Below are 19386 nucleotides of genomic sequence, written 5' to 3' on the forward strand. Positions count from 1 at the left end.
ATGATAAAAATATTTTTATTAAAAAAAAGCTAAGCCCCAAAGACAAATAAGATTACTTTGTCATCGAATGCGGTTGATGACTACACATCGGTTCTTAGGAATCGTGGACCTGATCACAGCGTCTGTTTGATAACCTAGTGTGAGTATCTGCTTGCCGCCCAGTTCAGCTCACTGGCTTCTGACTCATGCCTGTTACCCTGATTCCTTCGTGAAAACCCATCTCAGCTCCCAGTTGGAGGGTGGGACCTCTTAAGTTTTATGCTGTTTTTGTTACAGGCACTTTAATGTTATAGTTCAAATACTGAAACATTTACCTTAGAAAGAACTTACCAAACAAAAAATGTTAAATTATTAAGTCTTAATTACAAATCACCATTTTAAGGTATAACTTGAAAATTAAATTGATAGAATAAATGAAAATAAATCAATTGTTTGAGCAACTGCATTTGTTATAGGCTGGTGTGTAGCCAGAATCAGGCTGAGGTGTGATGCAGGGTTAGTTGGTTGTTTCCACTTTAGTGAGCAAGGGTCGGTTTTTAGAAAGGGTTGGATTTTCACCAAAGAACAGTTATACTGGCCACACCTTTCCCTCCCCAAGGCAAACATCTGCTGCATCCCATCACAGTTTCATTTAACAAATGTCGAAGTAGCATTCACAAAGTGCAAAGCCCTGAGCTGGGGAGGGACACAGAGATGAAAGGCTCGGTAGAAACCCTCAGGGAGAGAGAGGCACACACAATAATGGAAGGGAACAAAAGGGGTAAAGTGTAGGGGTAAAACACCCAAACATGGCAACGAAAGGCAAGAGAGGCCTGTGAAACCCTGGGCCACAGGTGGGGGTGGAGGGTAGGGCAAGCTTAGGGCATCAGGTGTGGCTTCACGACAGGGCTGCTTGTCAAATCCCCTCCTCTCACATCTTGCATTGAGAGTGTGGCCTGTATGGACGCAGGAAGTGAGCTCTGGTAGAGGAGCTCAGGCCACAGCTCCTTCCTAGTTCTAGACCTGGCTCTTCCCCTTTCTTGCAGGTGAGGTTGCCTGACTACTACCTGTTTCCTTTTTTTTTTTTTTTTTTTGAGACAGGATCTTGCTCTGTTGCCCGGGCTAGGATGCAGTGGCACGACCAGAGCTCACTGCAGCCTTGAACTCCCAAGCTCAAGTGATCCTCTTGGCCTCAGCCTCCCTGGTAACTGAAACCACAGGTGCATGCCACCATACCTGGCTAATTTATTTTTATTGTTTTTAGAGACAAGGTCTTGCTGTGTTGCCCAGGCTGGTCTCAAACTCCTGTCCTCTAGCGATCCTCCCACCTTGGCCTCCCAAAGTGCTAGGATTACAGGCATTAGCCACTGCACCTGGCCTCATCTGTTTAAAATGGGATCATGGTACTACCTCATGTGGTTATTTCGATTATGAAGTTCAGACATATAAGTGTTTAAATGGTGCCTGGCTTGCAAGAGTGCTATGTTAATGTTGCATGTAAGTGACTGCCTCATGTTGAGAGGGTCACAAAGGTAATGCATCTCAGTAAAGACAGTGCGCCTAGCACAGAGTAAGCACTCAAGTCGGTTTTTTTTTTTAACTTTTTGAATTGAGATAAAACCATTTAACCATTTTAAAGTGTACACTTCAGTGGTTTTTAGTACTTCTACAGTGTTGTGCAACCATCATCACTATCTGATTCCAGAACATTTCCATCACCCCAAAAAGAAACCCTGTGCCTGTTAACAGTCACTTCCAGTTCTTCCCTCTCTCCATCCCCTGGCAACCACTGATCTACTTTCTCTGTAGATTTGTCTATTCTGGATATTTCATATGAGTGGAATCATATAGCATGTGGCCTTGTGTGTCTGGCTTCTTTCACTTAGCATACTGTTTCGAAGGTTCATCTATGTTGTAGCATGTGTCAGTACTTCATTCCTTCTTATGACCATTGTATGGATATACCACATTTTATCAGTCAATGCCTAGTTCAAGGACTCAGGTTCTGTGAGTCTAAGCCCTGGGCTCCTGTCGAAGGGGACAAATATATCAAATACCCTGCCTCTATTTGGTTCCAACTCACTTGGGTTCTTAAAACCCCGTGGAGGAGGCGAGGTCTATTCTTTGGATGAAAAAAACTGAGGTCTTAAGATGAGACCTGCCAAAGATCCTACAGTTCACGGGAAAACCGGGGATTTGTTACACCAGATTCCGGGGCCACCGGGCCAAAGGAAGAAATCCTGTCTTTCACCAAGCCCAGAAGTGGACACGCTCAAATTTGCTCGTGGCCCCTCCCAGTTTGGGCCGAAAGGAGGTGGGTTCAGCAGGCGCTGGGCCGCGGGGGCCAGTTCGCCTCGCGCTGGCCTCTCGGCACGTAGCGGGGCTCAGCCAATCAGCGCGGGGCGTCTGTAGTCATGGCAACAGGGCGCTTCGGCGCTCCGCAAGTTTAGCGCGTGTAGCAAGACTTGGTGTTACTGCTTTCCTGGTATCCCGCGCCCGCAGCAAGCAAGCACACGTCGACGCAGACGCATTCGCACACGGCCTGTAGCACCCTCTCCCAGCACCGCGATCATGGACGATTCCTGTGAAGCGTTCAAGAGCCTGTTCTTGCTGCTCGGTAAGCCCCGGAAGCATGCCATCTGCAGGAAGCCCTCAGTGCCCTGGACTCGCGAAAGTGGGGTGAGGACCAGGCAGGGCCCGGCGGGAGAGCTCATTGTGCCGTCCCCTCTCCAGGTGAGAGGTTGCCAGGGAGTTGGGGGCATGTTCATTTCTGAGATTTCCACTCCCGGGCCTAGTTGGAGAAGTGAGCCAAGTTGCCGTGGCTCGGAGCCAGAGGCCTGACCCATGTGCCTGGGGCCCTCCAGCTCGCTCTATTTCTCTGAGGTACATTAATGTATTCAGCACTGGAGAAGAGGCATGGGCAAGACTTCGGTCGTCTAAGTTTTGCCAAGAAAGTGCCAGGGAACAAGTTCCTGGCAAAGCACTGCAGTTTCGAAGGTGAAGGACAGAGATAATGGATAATTACAGAATAAGAAGGGGTGAGTGCCGGGTGCAGGGTTGATGCCCGGGAATAAGAGGTGCACCGAGGATATGGGACAGAGAGGAACAGTGTTTCCTGGAAAGAATCCTGGAAAAGATCTTTACACTGGGGCTCAAAGGTTAAAGAGTTCTCCAAGCCAAAAGGAAAAGGAAAAGCATTTCAGGCGAGGAAACAGCATGCACAGAGGCACAGAGGCCTGGTGTCTCCAGGAACCTGCTGATAGTTTGAGTGTCTCTGAAAGTGTGGTGAGAGAGGTCAGAGGGGTCGGGATGATGAGAGATCTTGTAATCCAGGAGGTGGAGAAACCACTGGCAGTGACAGGATTCGGAGCAGTCAGCAAAGGCGGAGACTTGAACTGGCAGACTCAGAATGTTGCGTGGGAGAAGAGACCTGCACTGTCAAGCTGGAAGACTGAGAGTCTTCTCCATGACTCTGCTCCAGTGCTGAACACATAAATATCCAGTGGAGAAACAGGGTGAACCGGAGGGCCTGGCCACCTTCCCCAGGCACACGGGTCGAGCCTCTGGTCAAATGCTCCGGCCAAAGATGCTGGGAGGTGAGGGAGAGGGGCCAGGCTAGTAGACACTACGGGGACTTGAGCGCAGATTAGTCAAAGAACATGGAAGGAGCAATCAAAGATGATGCTCAGGTTGGTAGCTAGGGGACCTGGTAGATGGAGATCCTTTTCACAGAGATAGAGAACATGCCTGAAGGACCCAAGTAGGTGGTGGCAGGGGAGTGGAGACAAATGCAGTCTCAGTTGGTTGAGTTCAAGATCCTTGTAAGCCATTCAAGTGGAGATGTTTTTGGAGCAACTGGATATATAAAATCGGAGCTGATTCCGAGTCATAAGTATTAGTATGGGTGTCAGTGTCCTCAGGACTAGAGGGTCTTAGAAACGTGAGAGTGGAGCAGATTATTTGAGAAAAGAAGAGAACCTGGGTGTCAGCCCAGAAAGCACAGGCCCAAGAACAGCAGCCAGAGAGGTAGGATGGGACTTAGGGAAAGATTTGAATCAGGAGCGAAGAGAGGGGAGATTATCAAGAAAGAATGGAATTATCTCCAGACACTGGCAGGCTATTCCAGAAAAAAGGGAACAAGTGTGTTTTCTGGGCATCAGTGGAGAGGACTGGGGCCAAACGGTAGAAATTCCAGGGAAGCAAATTCTGGGTCAATATAAGGAAGTATTTTCTAGCAGTCAGATTTAGGGTCCACAATGTTAAACAGAGAGCTCCATTTTACCTATGGTTTATAATGTCAACGGAAAAAAGCCAAACTCTGTAAAATAATTTTAAAGAAACTTATTCTGAGCCAAATTTGAGGACCAGGACCTAGAGCCACACCCAAGAAGCCTTGAGCAAGTGGACTCACCGTGGCTGGGTTACAGTTTGGTTTTATACATTTCAGGGAGACAGGGGTTACAGGTAAAGTCATAAATCAATATGTGGAACGCATACATTGGTTTGGCCTGAAAAGGTGGGCCATCTCAAAGGAGAGGGGCAGGGGTGGGAGTGTGGAGGGACTTACAGGTTATAGGTCAGTTTAAAGATTCTTTGACTTGTAATTAGTTAAAGACATGAAGCTTTGTCTAAAGGCTTGGAATGTTTTAACATAAGGAGCTGTTTATGCGAGAGGACACAATCCACTGGACATACATTTGTTGTGTAAATTGAGGACCTGCAGGTTTGTCTCTCATAGGCTTAGGCCTGTCAATGGGTTACAAAGGATGTCCCCAGGAAGGGAGGGGGGCATGATAAGGCAAGTCTGACCTCCCTCCTCCTGGCAGGCAATTTAGTTTTAGGATATGCCTTTGGCCAAGAAGGGGTCCATTCAGTCAGCCAGTGGGGGGCGAGCCCTAAGATTTTATTTCAGGTCATGATAAACATGGGCAAAGTCTGCCAGTGGCATTGAGGAAAGAGTCCTTGACCTGGGCAGGGATTGAAGCGGTTAGGTTTTGAGAGCTTTCCTCACCAACCCCACAGGAACGTTTTCACACAATCTCTACCCTTAACTACACAAGGACAGACGGCCTCTTTTATTTTATTTCTGTCAATGGACACAGGGCCCCCAAGAGCACTAGAATGACACTCCACGAGGGGGTGCTGTGGGCACCCCTGGAGAGGGGTGGTTGGCGGGTTGTAGGTTGGGGACTATGTGATAAGAAGGACTCCGCTGCAGGGAAGCCTGGGGAGCGCCGTGCCCTTCAGAGGGCACGGCAGATGTGAAAACCGAAAACTTGAGAGCCGGGGAGGAGCCAGGAGCCTCTGACAAGCAGAAGGGAGGCCAGTGAAGCCCGGCCAAGCAGCCGAGAGGCGGGCGGGGTGGAAGGAGAAGAGGGGTGAGAAGGGAGCAGGACCTCCAGGTCGTAGGAGGGGTCGTTATTCTAAGAGCACCACAAAGCCGGGGACGGACTTCCGTGGGGGAGTGACAGGATCTGATTTTACATTTTTAAAAGACTCTTCTGGCTGAGGGCAGAAGGTGGATTGGGAGTCTGGGGAGGACGCAAGTGGGAGTAGCAAGAGCAGTGAGGGCAGTGAGGGGCAGATTTTGAAGGGTAAAGTGGAAATCCCTTGGGCTGGCATTTAAGATGACTCCAACCTTGTCTCCCACTGACCTCCTCGTTTGCATACAATATGCTTCCAGTTCCCACCCCAACTATTCCCCTTGAAAGCCAGCCATTCGTGAAGGTCCACCTCAATGGCATCTCTCCCCTGTTGACCCCCGAGGTCCGAGGTCCGGCAAGTCTCTCCCCGGCAAGTTTCTCCCCCGACTGAGAGCACCTTGTTGCCCTCTGGTAGCCCTACCTTGTTCCGTCTGGCGCACCGTGGTCAGGCGCCCCGCACCGTTTGAATCTGCACCTGGCACAGCAGCAGGCCTGGGGGATTCTCAGTGAATACTGGTTTGATGAATGACTGAATTCTCAGGCATCCCCTGATAGGGATGGACTTTCTTGTCGTCCAGGAAATGACACGAGTTTATATGTGCTCACTTCTGTCCCTACTGATGTACATTTTTGTTATTTGCTGACTATGAAAGGAACACATGGGCATTGTAAAGAGACTTCACAAATGTATTGAATCACTTTATGCCAGGCTGGGCAGCAGGGACACAGGGGTACTAAGACGCAGTCCCTGCTACTGGGAAACTCACGGGCTGTTGGGAAAGAAAGACTCATAAAGCGTCTTCATTTCAGAAAAATACGACAAATGCTGCTATGGGACTAAGTAAGGGGGCTCTGGAGACCCAGAAGGGGGCACGAGAGAGGGGTTGGGAAGGCTCCAGGAACAGTGATGCCTGAGCTGAGTCTCAAAGGACGAGTTGTGGATAATCAGGTGAAGCGGCAGAGAGAAGGGCATGTCAGAGGGAGGAGGCAGGAGGCGGCCCGGGGTGGCTGTGTGCTGGGAGGCGGTGCAGGCCGGAACCATGGGCAGCTCAGTCTGGGCACAAATAGGGTGAGGCAGAAGGAGCAGAGAAATTAGAGAAGCTGGCTGGGGCGGGAGGATGGGGGGCAGGTTAAGGCTACTGGGAGCCATGGATGGGATTTAAGCAGAGGAGTTTAGGTTTTAGAAGGAAAATGATAATGACAATATTTCCAATGATGATGTTATATCCCTTCTGATTTTTAGAACACTTTCATATCTGTTGTCTCATTTGATCTTCATGGCAACTTGGGGAGGTAGATAGATGGAACAGAGTTTATACCATTTTAGAAATAAAAGACTTGAGACTCAGCAGGATTGGATGACAGCTTGGAGTAATATCAAGTTTACAGCTAACAGCTGAGCTCTGGGGCCAGGCAACTCTGCTACTAATCAACTATGTGACCTTGGGCCTCTCTGGGCCTCAGTGTCCTTGTCTGTAAAATGAGCATAATCATAGCACCAACCTCATAGGCCTGTCCATTTGTCATTCGTTCAGTCATGAAATATTTACTGAGTTCCTATGATGTGCAGGGAGCAAGAGAGACAAGGTCATGGTCTTCATAGAGCTGATAGTCTATCGGAAAAGATAAACATCAACCAAGTACTTGCACGAGGGGATCTCAAACGCAGACATCCGCCTGAACCAGGGGCTTCCTAAATCACCTGAGCTGTGTGGGAGACAATAGGGAATGGTGGAGCCTGTGGAAAGCTGGAGAGAGCATGCCCCAGCCTAAAGTAACTCAAGTTGAAACAGTTTAAGCAACATATCAAACAAAACAGGACCTCAAGCCTCATTCAATGTGACAACCACCAGGTGTCAGGCCTTGATTTGCCTAGCTGTGATAAGTGGGAGGAGGGAAACAGGCTGTGATGTGGAGAGGTAAGAGGAGGGTATACTTGAGACTGGGGTCTGGGGGATGAGGAGGAGCGAGGAGGGCATGGATGGGGGAGGGAAGCTTCCTAGAGGAGGGAGACCAGACCCTTAGGCAGGTTAGGGCTTGGATCACACAGGGAACAGACAAAAGCTCAAGGCATCTGGGACACAGTAGGGAAAGAGAGGCAAGTGATAAGGCCGGACAGGTGGGCAGAGGAGGGGCACGGGACTTTATTTTGAGGACCATGGAAAGTCATGGAAGGATTTCAAAATGGCCGAAGGGTGAGTATTTGAAAATAACGGCACATTTATTAGGTACAAAGCTACTCTAATGAATTGGCTGATTCCAAACATCTCCACCACCCAATAAAATAGGCACCATCATTATCCCCATTTTACAGATGAAGAACTTGAGACACAGAGAAGTTAAGTGGCTGGCCCAAGATCACACAGCCAGCAGATGGCAGGACCAGGGCTCAAACCTGAGCATTCTGGCTCGAGAGCCTCTGCTCTTAACGTGCTGTGCTGCCTCGGAAGATCAGACAAGATCAAATTGGCGTTTTAAAAAGTTCATTCGGATTGCCAGTAGGAGTGCTGGGAGCTGGGGGTGGGGAAGATTAAGTAAGAGAAAGCATATAAAGCCATCAGCTTAGTGCCTGCCATCGGGAGTGCCCAGCGGCGTTAGATGAAATTATCCTCGTCATTATAGCAAGTCAATGAGAAAGCCAGGCGTGGGACCCAGGGCCCTGCTGCCCAGCCTGGTGCTGAAATATTTTTCCTTCCTGTCTCCTTTTAGTCCTCTTTGGAAAGAAACTCACCTTTTAACCCTCTTCCCCAAAGGGCTCTGCCAATCTAGGACTTCAGTCAATGATGAAAATGCCGGCGACGTCCCTGTCTTCAACCCTGAAGTGGTCATCGCCCACTGCTTCAAGCAGTTCAAGCAGGACGACTTCCACCTGCCTCAAAGCCGCCGGCGGATCATCATCGCACCTCCCAGGGAGGGTCAGACATCCATCAGTCCCACACCCCAACCCCAGGCTGCCCCACAGCCCATCCCCAGCTTCAAAACCCCAGAAGCTGGAGATATCCAAGAACAACTGGAGGATAGTAAGACCTGGCTGAGCAAGAGGGCAAAGCTACGGAAGGATCTGGAGTCCTTTGGCGACGTAAGGAGGTGGCTGGAGAACAAGCCCAGCTTCACGGCTTTGGAGGCCAAGGTCTCAAACATGATCCACGAGGAGCAGAACGTCCAATCGGAGGCCCCCGCGCCTACTCCCAGGACTGCCAAGGTGAGTAGCCCCATTTGCCAGATGAAGACGCCAAGGGTTTTCAGGACATGTTAGCATTTAGTTCCCTTCACTTAGGCAAGATGGGGATGGCTCGCCCCATTCCACAGAGGAGCAAATGGAAGTCCCAAAAGGGAGGCGTATTATCTATAGCTGCGTAACAAATACTCCCAAATGACTTAAAGCAACAAATATCTATTATCGCGCACAGTTTCTGGGAGTAGCTTGGCCGGGTGGCTCTGGCTCATTCTTCCATGAGGCTGTAGTCGAGATGTTGGGCTGGGCCACAGCCATCTGAAGGCTTGACTGGGGCCAAAGGATTCGTGTCCAAGCTGGCTCGCCCACGGGACTGCAGGCAGGAGGCCTCCCTTCCTCCCACAGGGGCCTCTCCCCAGCGCTGCTTGAGTGTCCTCAAGCATAGCCGCTGGCATCCTCCAGAGTGAATGGTCCAGAAAACAGAGCAAGGAGGCTGCAGTGCTTTCCATGACCCCGTCTCCGAAGGTGACAGTCTCGGTCTCAGAAGTTTCACGCTGTCGCTTGCACCATATTCTCTTTGTCAGAAGTGAGTCGCTGAGCACTGCCCACACTCAAGGGGAAGGACAGAAGGCTCCATCTTAGAAAGGAGGAGAGTTGAAGGATTTGTGGACAAACCTTAGAACCACCCCAAAAGGGATAACTCCTGGAAGTCCATCTTATGGGGTGTTTTAAAAATACTCATTGTTCGTTCATTTGTCATTGACACTTGTTTGCTGAGGGCTATATGTGCCAAGCGGGTGCTCACAGGGTCACTGTGAGGGTCACGATTGAGAGGTTGGGAGAAAAAGGAGAATCTTCCTTTTACAAATGTGGAAATGGAAGCTCAGCGAGGCCAACACTTTGTGCAAACCTAGACGGACAGTCAATGATAACGTCATTACCAACGCATCTCTCTGTAATATTTCCTTGCAATACAAACACTTGAAACTTTGAAACTTTTCCCAATTCAGGTAAAGTTGGCATAAGAGACCAGATAACTTGGGTTTAAACACAGCTCTGCTACTTCCTAGCAGTACAGTCTGGGCCTCAATTTCCTCATCTGTATAATGGGGATAAGCATTGTGCCTACCTCCTGGAGTTGCTGTGATGTCTATAAATGAATTGCTTTATATAAGGTGGCTAGGACAGTGCCAGGTACATAGTGACCACTCAATAAATGTTTGCCATTTTTATTGCTATTACCGTCTCATGGGTGTCATTTGGGTTGGTTGGCCCAGAAACTTCAGGATCAGTCCTTGCTCTTATCACAGCCGAAACCCAAATTTCAGGGGCCTACCAACACATTCTTTTCTGCCAGCTGCACAGTGTCTAGGAATAGGCACTGGACTTGGGTTAGAAACCCAGCTCTACTGTTGTTCCTGCTATGTGACCTTAGGCAAAGTCACTTTACCTCTGCCTCATTCCTTTCCTGTAAGTGGAGAAAGTGATGCCTGTACCTGTGCACAGTAAACAATCGCTGCCTCCCTGCCGAGGGCCTGGGCTTTGTTCAGTACAAGGCTGGGAGCTGGGGTACATCGCTAAATAAGACACAACCTTGCTCTGAAGGTGTCCTAATCTGTTTCCTGTTGCTGTAACAGAATACCTGAGACTGGGTGATTTATAAAGAAAAGAGGTTTATTTCCAGCCTCACAGATCTGGAGTCTAGAAAGGCCAAGATTGAGCGGCTACATCTACTTGGCTTCTGGTGAGGGGGCCTCGTGCTACATCGTAACATGGTGGAAGGCATCACAGGCTGGGAGGGCCACGAGAGAGAGAGAGAGCCCCCCAAATAGGCTTTTATAACAGACTCATTCTCGCTGTCATGATAACTGATTAATCCATTAACCCATTAACCCAGTAATCCATTAGTCCATGAATGGATCAATCACCTCTTAAAGACCCCACATCTTAATACTCTTACATTGGGGATTAAATTTCACCTGGAATCTCAGAGGGGACAGACATTCAAGCCATGGCACAAGGCGTTCACATATTAGTGCAGGAGGCAGACACTTCAGATTAATGGCTCTACAGTTTGCCACAGGCTGTTAATGGCAGTGGGTCCAAAATACCCCAGGAGCACAGAGGAACAGTAAGCCAGGGAACAGGAAGGCCCTTTGGAAACTGTCAAGTGCCGCCCCAAGGTAAGGGAGCATCACCATCACGAAATATTCCCTCTAGTCTAGAATTGGAGGAGTGGGCCTGGGGCAGGTAGAGACAGGGAGAAAGGTACTCCGGGCAGGAGGCCCGGCAGGAACAAAGGCTGGAGCCAGGAAGGGGTATGTGTTTCAGTGCACTGGGAGACCAGAGGGGCATCCGTACTGGCTTGTCTAATGGGAAAGATGGAGATAAGAAGGAGATTTTAGTTTTCCTGTCGTCCGAGTCTCCCATTTCAGACAACAAAACCCAGGGCCCAGAGAAGCGAAGTCTCCCAGGCAGTCTGCGGCCAAACACAGCTGTCCTGAATCCAGTGCCCGTGGCCCCCCATCTTGCTGTGTGTGGGCAGCCGCTCGGCCTCTCTCCCATCATTCTCTAACTTGGGGACTGTGTCCCATTGGCCTGTGTCCTTTGAACGCCTCCTCTGCCTCACTCTCTCACCTCTTCCAGAAGAAAGCCCCCCGACTCTGCCGCCGAATGGTGCCCCAGCTCCAGCTGCCCAAGCCCTCCGCCCTGTTGGCGCTGTTCTCCCACCTGCATGGCCGCAAGATCAAGGTCCTGGAGATCTTCAACAAGGTGGACCGTGGCGAGAACCAGAGAATCACCAGGGAGGAGTTCATAGCAGCCGTGAAGGCAGTAAGCGCCCCCGCTTCCTTCGGCCGGGCCCCTTTCCTGGACTCTGGGTCCATGGAAAAGTAGACACAGGGGGCACAAGTACCAGTATTGTTACCAGTAGAGCCAGATTGGACAATGTGGATTAACTGTGGTCAGACCAGGCCCTTAAAAGCACCCCTTACCAGTCTGACCTTGAAAGACCCCACAGGAGTGGAAAGTTCGCAGAGCCACCCTGCAACCAGCCAGCTGCCTGGCAAGTCCCTGTCTTGCCCACCAGACCCCGGACTGAGCCCAGAGAGACTGGGCCTTCAGTCCTGCCTCTAGAACCTTCTAGAGCTTCTCCAACTGTCACTGGCATATAAATCACATGGGGGAGCGTTAACAGTTCTTTTAGACATCAGATAAGGATCTTGTTAAAACACAGCTTCTGGCCCAGTACATCTGTGTGGGCCCAAGACACTGCACTTCTAACAAGCTCCTGCTGGTGCCTATGGTCCTAGTTTCTGGGCCACACTTTTACCTGCACTGGCTATTTAATAATATAAATTAATTTTAAATAAATAAAATTAAAAATCTAGTTCCTCAATTACACCAGCTATATTCTGAGTGCTCAGTAGTTACATGGACCAAGTGGTTCCTCTATTGGACTGTGCAGATGTAGAACATTGGCATCACCATGGAAAGTTCTACTGGTCTGACAGGGTCTGCAAAATATGGCCCACAAGTCAAATGCAGCCTGTCTCCTGTTTTTTAAAATAAAGTTTTACTGGAACACAGCCATACTTGTTCATCTATGTGTTTATTATCTATGACTGTGTTCATGCTGTACTGGCAAAGTTGAGTGGTTATGACAGAGACCGTATGGCTCACAAAATCTAAAATATTTACTATCTGTCCTTTCATAGAAAAAGTTTGCATGGGCACAGTGGCTTGCAACTGTAATCCCAGCAACTCAGGAGGCTGAGGCAGGAGGATTGCTTGAGGCCAGGAGTTTGAGACCAGCCTGGGGAACATAGCAAGACCCCATCTCTAAAAAACTGAAAAAATATTAGCTGAGTATGGTGGTGCATGCCTGCAGTCCCAGCAACTTGGGAGGCTGAGACAAGAGGATTGCTTGAGCCCAGTCTAGGGGCTGGAGGCCACAGTGAGCTATGATCACACCACTGCACTCTAACTAGGGCAACAGAGCAAGATCCCCCATCTCTTAAAAAGAAAAAAAAGTTGGCTAACACCCGGTCTAGATGAATTAAGCTTTTTTAATATATATTTTGAATATAAAGTACCTTAAAAAGAACTTTAGGAAGTTGACTGCTACATCTTTTGTGGTTTTAAATCATCCATTTTCACACATAGGTTTTATGACATGTAGTTATCTGAACATTACAAAGCATTTAAAACAACAAAAAACTAAAGAATCTTTAATCGCCATAGCCAAAAAGGTAAAATGTTAAATCTTTTAGCACTAGGAGATTTCTGATCTTATTTAAAGAAAGTTTGTACTTCTAAAGAAACTGAAGAACAAAATTATATTTCCTTTAAAGCTTTTCTTCTTGAATATTCAATATGGCTGGCAAGCATTATACACCTCCAGAGTTGCTCATGGTCCTTATAAGAGTAGGATGTATAGTATTCCTGATCCTACGCTGCTTCAGTTAAGGGAGGTTTATGAGATCCTTCTGGACAAGGATGATAGACATGTGAAATCATTCTCCGTATCTAGTGTGGTAAATGCTGTCACTGAGATTGGTGCTAAGTAGAGTGGGAACAAGAAATAACTGACTCTGTAAAGATGGTGACATCTGGACTGGGCTTTGAAGGAGGGATAGGAGTTTTTCAGGCAGAGAGGGAGGACTGAGCAAAGGCAGAGGGTGGGCAAGTGCAGGGTGTGTTCAGGGATGGGAAAGGGCTCTTCGTCCTGCAGCAGGCATTTTGGGTATGAGTGGGAAGTGGTTGCAGATGAAACTAAAAGCCGGGCTGTGGGGTGGGGCCAGGCGGATAAGGCTTTGGCCATCAAGGCAGGGCATTTGGATGGGAGCCTGCCAGTCTTGGGGGCTTCTCTTCTCTCCTCAGGTCGGAGTCCCTCTGAAGAACCAAGAGGTGGAGGATATAGTAATCTATCTCAGCTCTCTTGGGAAGCACAACGCCATCACCCTGGATACCCTGGCCAACACCTACAAGCAGTGGTCTGTGGCCCAGCAGAGGAGCACCCTTCCCACTGCGCGGGAGTGTGCGTACCCCTCCCCGTCCTGTGCCTCCCTGTCCCCATCCTGGGAGCGACCACGGCGTGGGCAGCCCTGGCCTCTCCTGCAGCACTCACTTTCTGAGTGTGTTGTCCAACTTTGGCCTACTGTCGTGTGACCAAGCCTCTGGAATGTCTAGGCCCGGAGGTCCACCAAGGAGCAGATATTCTCTTGAGTGCCCAGCTACCACTGCGTCCCTTTGACGATGAATGAGCTCCAGCCCATACCCTCAGAGGAGGATACTCAAGGGGTAGACCCAGCCCACTGGAGCCCACCTAATTAGCTAAGAACTGACCCAAACAGCAAGCCTTTCCACAGATGTTTATTTGTGTATGGGTCCAAGGCCTCCTTCCTATTAATCCATGCCTTATTGATAAAGTGTTAACTAAAATTTCTTGTTCAGAAATCAGAATTAGCAAATGTTTAGAGTTTACTGGAAAGTCTACTTTGATATTCTACTATCAGGGGATTATAGCACAGCTACTGTGAACAGTTGTAGAGGTTGTGCACAGCTCAAATTCCATTTGCCAAACTGTGTGTTTGTGGGGCCACATCTGTCCAAACAAGGCATAGAGGCAAATTAGAAATGGACTCGCTAAAGCTCTACGAATTTATAACACAAGGATGCATCATGTTTCTTTATATTTTAGTGCCATTGTTGTTGTAAAAAAAGAACAATTACAACTACTCGCCCATTCCAGCACCTTCCCCAAATATAACCACAGCTTTATTTTTCTAAATGAAGCAAATCTTGCTCTGCCCGTATCCACCAGGTTGGCGGGAATTTAATCTCAGACACGTTTGGCAGAGGGGGTGCTCCTTGTCCTCCCTGAGGTCATGTAAGAGCCCCAGAGGAGGTAGTGAGGGGGTTTCCTTACATAGTTGAAGATCTGGAGCAGGGTCTCTGGAGGTCCGGGTCACAGTGAACGGGGTGCGCAGCATCCTCACTGGCATAGTTCATCTGGAGGCAGCAGGTAGCTCCGAGCATCCGTTCCTCGGTCCCCTGGAGATTTCCCACATCCAGTCTCAACCAGCTGCCCTGCAGAGGCACCATCCCCTCCCAGGCAGGGTCTCTGCCCCTTCAGAGCCCAGGGAACCCGAGCGCCCCGACGGTCTCCTCCTGCCTGTATCACCACCCCCACGGTAGTCATTGCCTGGCATCTGTGCAGGATGCTTTGTGTCCAGAGCATCCTCAGGGTTGCCTCAAGTTGGGTACGCTTTCCCTCTGATGCTTTTTGTGCCTTTTCTTTATAAATTACCAAAGCTCACCTTTATCGGTGTAGCTGGCTGCGAGTCATTTGAGTGACCAAAATGTGCTGTGATGCATATTTGCAGCAAAGGTATTTGGGGCCTGTTAATTCCCAGGAAATAAACTTGAAGCAGCAAGTGTTCGCTTTAACAGTGCTATTTCAGCATCTTCACTGAGTCCTCTTCCCCTGGAGAGTGGCAGTGGGAAAGATAGGTGGACTTGGGTGTCTCTCACTTTGTCTAAAGGGGCAAGAATTTGGGTGCCTTGGCAGGGAAGTCCTCTGTGGGTCAGTAGCTCTTCTTGCAGAATTATCTCAGTTTATCCTTCATGTCCCCTGGAAGGCAGGGTTACTATTCGTGCTTTACAGGGAAGCAGCTGAAGCTCAGAGAGGCTGAGCCACTTATCCACAGTCTAAATAGAAGGTGGAGGGGCCGGGAGTTTATTCCATCTTCAGACAATGAAGGCCTGAACCAGGGAAGAGGCAATGGGAATCTTTCAGTCATTCAGATCTTTGTTGAGCAACTACTACGTGCCAGGCACACTTGTAGGAACTGGGAACATGGCAGTGAACAAGCCAAAGCCCCTGCCTTCAATGAGCTTACACATAAAGGGTTAAACAAGATGATGTCCAATAGTGATTCGTGCATTGAAGACAACAGGACAGAGTAAAGAGGTGGCGGCAGGGAAGGCATCCCTGAGCAGCCAACATTGGAGCTGACACCTGTGGTTGATAGGGGCAGTTTCAGGGCAGTCTGGAATGGCATCCTAGGCAGAGGGAACTGCCAAGGCAAAGCCCCTGAGGCAGGAAAGCTTTCAAAGGACAGAAAGAAGTCAGGGTGGCTGGGTGGAGTGGGCAAGGGGTGAACAGTAGATGGGCCAGGTGGGAAGGCAGCCGGGGAACAGCCTTGTTGCCTGGGGAAAGGACTCTGGATTTTAGTCTAAGCACTATGGAAACCCAGAGGAATGAGGTGATCTGGTTTATATACTTTATATATACGCATATGTATTTGAACGTTTTTGGAGACCAGGTCTCGCTATGTTGCCCAGGCTGGAGTGCAGTAACGACTCACAAGCACGATCATAGCTCACCATAGCCTCAGACCCCTGGGCTCAAGTGCTCCTCCTGCCTCTGCCCCCCGAGTAGCTGGGACTACAGAACTCACAACCATGCCTGGCTCTATAGTTTTTAAGGGTCCTATTTTGCCACTTGGTGGAAACAGGGTGCTAGAGGATGAGCATGGCGGCCGGAGGGCTGGGGTGGTGTGCAGGTGAGGGAGGCCATCGTGGACGTGGAGAGGAGGGACACATTCAGGGTACATCCCAGGTGGGCGCGGCCCGGACGTGTGGGAAGGGAGCAGAGGGAAGTCCTGGCGCCTGCTCGGTGATGTTGGATGACTGCTTGGCAGATGCCATGGTTGGGCACCGTCACAGTCCCTCCTTCCTTTGTCTTTTCCCTCTGACTCTAGACTCAGCCAAGCACAGAGCTTCCCCAAAGAGCCTGCCCAAGAAGCAGGCTGCGGATCCAGACCCACAGCCTGGCCAGATGGACCTGCTGACGGTGCCTGTGGTTGACACGCAGATGGAGGCGCGGCCCATGACCCTGGAGGAGATGGAGGACGTGGGCAAACGGTACTGCCAGTGGAAGCGGCAGCACAAGGTACCCCACCAGCGCAGGGAGGGGACAGGGCTTGGGGTTCAAATCCAGTGCAGTGGCACCACCTGCTGGCTGAGGGAAACTATCGTGAGGGGTTCTCACTTCTCCAAGCACGCACTTTCCCTCATCTGTGCAAGAATAATACCTGCCTCATGAGGTTTTTGTAAAGATGAAATAAAATCACATTTCTGCTGGGCATGATGGCTGGAGCCTGTAATCCCAGTGGCTTGCCAGGCTGAGGCAGGAGATCATTTGAGGCCAGGAGTTCGAGACCAGCCTGGTCAACATAGCAAGACCCTGTCTCTAAAAAATAAGAAAAATTAGCCAGGTGTCATGGTGTGCACCTGTAGTCCCAGCTACTTGGGAGGCTGAGGCAGGAGGATCACTTGAGCCCAGGAATTCAAGGTTGCTATAAGCTACGATGATGCCACTGCACTCCAGTCTGGGTGGTAGGGTGAGACCCAATCTCTTAAAAAAAAAGAGAGAGAGAGAGATCCCATTTCTGAAAGTATTGAGTTCCCCTCTTCCCATTCTTTTTTTTTTGAGACAGAGTCTCACTCTGTTGCCCAGGCTAGAGTGCCGTGGCTTCAGCCTAGCTCACAGCAACCTCAAACTCCTGGGCTCAAGCGATCCTGCTGCCTCAGCCTCCCGAGTAGCTGGGACTACAGGCATGTGCCACCATGCCCGGCTAGTTTTTTTTGTCTATATATATTTTTTTAGTTGTCCAGATAATTTCTTTCTATTTTTAGTAGAGACGAGGTCTCGCTCTTGCTCAGGCAGGTCTCGAACTCCTGACCTTGAGCGATCCACCCGCCTCGGCCTCCCAGAGTGCTAGGATTACAGGCGTGAGCCACCGTGCCCGGCCTCTTCCTTTTCTTTAATTACTTTTCTTCCCGAGACCAGGGCTGCATCTTCATCACAGCTGGTATCCAAGCACCTGGCACAGGGCCTGGCCCTGCATAGCCCCGTCTGAAATACATGGCAAGCAAAGGAAGGAAGGATTGATTGAATGACTTACTTCGTCCAATAAATATTTATGGAGAGCCTACGATGTGCCAGGCCCTCTTCTGGATGCTGTAGTGAACAATACAGTCCCTGCCCCAGGAAGCTGACAGCCTAGTCAGGGAGGCAGACAACATTAATATAATACTACATATAAATATGTAATATATAAATACAAATTTGCATATATAAAATATGTATAATAAAATGACAGATATTGGCAAGTGCTATGTCAACTAAGATGTGATTCAATTGCATAATAAGAAAACCCAAATGATAGAGTAGGGACTGGTGAAGTTCCTCTGTGAAGGAGCAGATAGTAAAGATTCTAGGTTTTGTGGGCCACATGGTCTTGCAACTACTCAGCCCTGCTGTTGCAGCGCGAAAGCAGCCACAGACAACACCTAAACAAAGGGGTGTGGCTGTGTGCCAACAAAACTTGGTCGTGGGCCACGTTTGGCCTATGGGTTGTACTTTGCTGATTCTGTTGTTAGAAGCTTTAAAAAGTAGTTTTTTTTCCCTTGGTTAAAAAAAAAAACAGCAGCAGCAGAAGGCGGTAGCTAATAAAAGTGGTTACATGTTCCCCAGGCCCTTCTACCTTAGCAAATGGCTTCCACTTCAAGGTCACCGATGGCTGCTCCTAAATTAAATCCCCATGCAGCCAAACATTTGGATGTCATTTTTCAATAGGACGCCTCCAGAGCATGTGTACTGTGCCTTGCTGCATATATTATACAATCGTGTATGCACATCCGTGTACAGGGCTGTGCACATAGAACCACACACGCTGACCATTCAAGTTCTCATCAGGGATGACCTTGACATGCGTGATTTTCCTCCTGAGTCATTGACCTGAACTGCAGCCCCACCAGGCATTGTTTTGCCATTGCCATTCAGCAGGGCCGCTGGGGGAGAGGTCGGCGAGGAAAACGCAGGGCAAGGGCAGGGCGAGCCTCCCTTCCATGCCTTGCAGATCTCCACGCCCTCCATCCAGTACACGGAGCGGTGCCGCCTGGTGCGCTGCGGGAACAAGCACTTTGACGAGCACTGCCTGCCGTCCACCGTCCCAGGGGAGATGAACAAGCTCGTTGGCTTGTCCCGCAGGGACACCTTTCTGGTCTACCTGCAATGCTGGAAGCTCTGTGAGTCCTATGGCCTCCCTCTGACGGAGGACATCCTCATGAAAGGTAAGGGCCTCGGTGGTTGGCCCTCGGGAAGATGCCAAGGGGCCCCAGGCTAGGGAGAGGGTAACATCCGCCTGAGGCACCCAATCAAGCTGCTGTGGCCTGTGGTGGGAACACTGGGAATAAGGATGGGGAGGAGAGGAGGAACAGCCCGACCTGTTTCTGGATGGGATTTCTAGAACACAGGCCTGAAGATCTGGGCTCCCCAGCTGAGATTTGGGGGTTTGGATTCCGGAGCCCTGAACCTGGTGAGTTGGAAGCTCTTCTAGAGCAGGAAGCTCCAAGGACGGGAGTTCCGGTGAGGGATCCCTGCGGTTGAGCATAAAGGAACAATCCCAATACTGAAGAGGGATATTTGACAGAAATGATAACTGCTATCAAAACCACTTCTCTAGACCAGGCCTGTTTCCTGGTTCTTGTGCAAGGAGCAATGAGGTAGGAATGGACCTGGAGACAGCGTCTGCAGAGGCCCCGTGCTCTCTGCTCAGACAATGGGACTCAGCTCCGAGATTTCCATGTCGCTTCTGCCCTCTCCTGGGGGAAAGAGTAATGTTTTCATATTATTTATCCAAGCTGATCTGAGCTGTCCGCATCTCTGGGTAGTGAGTGCTTCTGAGAGGCGGGAATGGGGGAGGGCCCAGCCCCTGATGGCAACTTAGCAGTGCCAGC

At 49.7% G+C, this 19386-nt stretch overlaps 1 protein-coding gene across 1 annotated transcript in view; it reads left to right on the forward strand.

The window, feature by feature from the left end:
* Positions 1-2550: 2550 nt before the first annotated feature.
* Positions 2551-19386, forward strand: part of EFCAB12 (EF-hand calcium binding domain 12) — a 22681-nt gene continuing 5845 nt past the window's right edge. The window contains exons 1-7 of the mRNA XM_012655168.1: positions 2551-2596; positions 8156-8604; positions 11224-11409; positions 13459-13615; positions 16190-16201; positions 16350-16534; positions 18507-18720. Of these exons, the coding sequence (XP_012510622.1) occupies positions 2551-2596; positions 8156-8604; positions 11224-11409; positions 13459-13615; positions 16190-16201; positions 16350-16534; positions 18507-18720 (1249 nt within the window). The remainder of the gene's footprint in view (positions 2597-8155; positions 8605-11223; positions 11410-13458; positions 13616-16189; positions 16202-16349; positions 16535-18506; positions 18721-19386) is intronic.

The sequence above is a fragment of the Propithecus coquereli genome, unplaced genomic scaffold (genome assembly GCF_000956105.1).
Source record: "Propithecus coquereli isolate 6110/MARCELLA unplaced genomic scaffold, Pcoq_1.0 Scaffold461, whole genome shotgun sequence".
In the NCBI taxonomy this organism is placed as follows: Eukaryota; Metazoa; Chordata; class Mammalia; order Primates; family Indriidae; genus Propithecus; species Propithecus coquereli.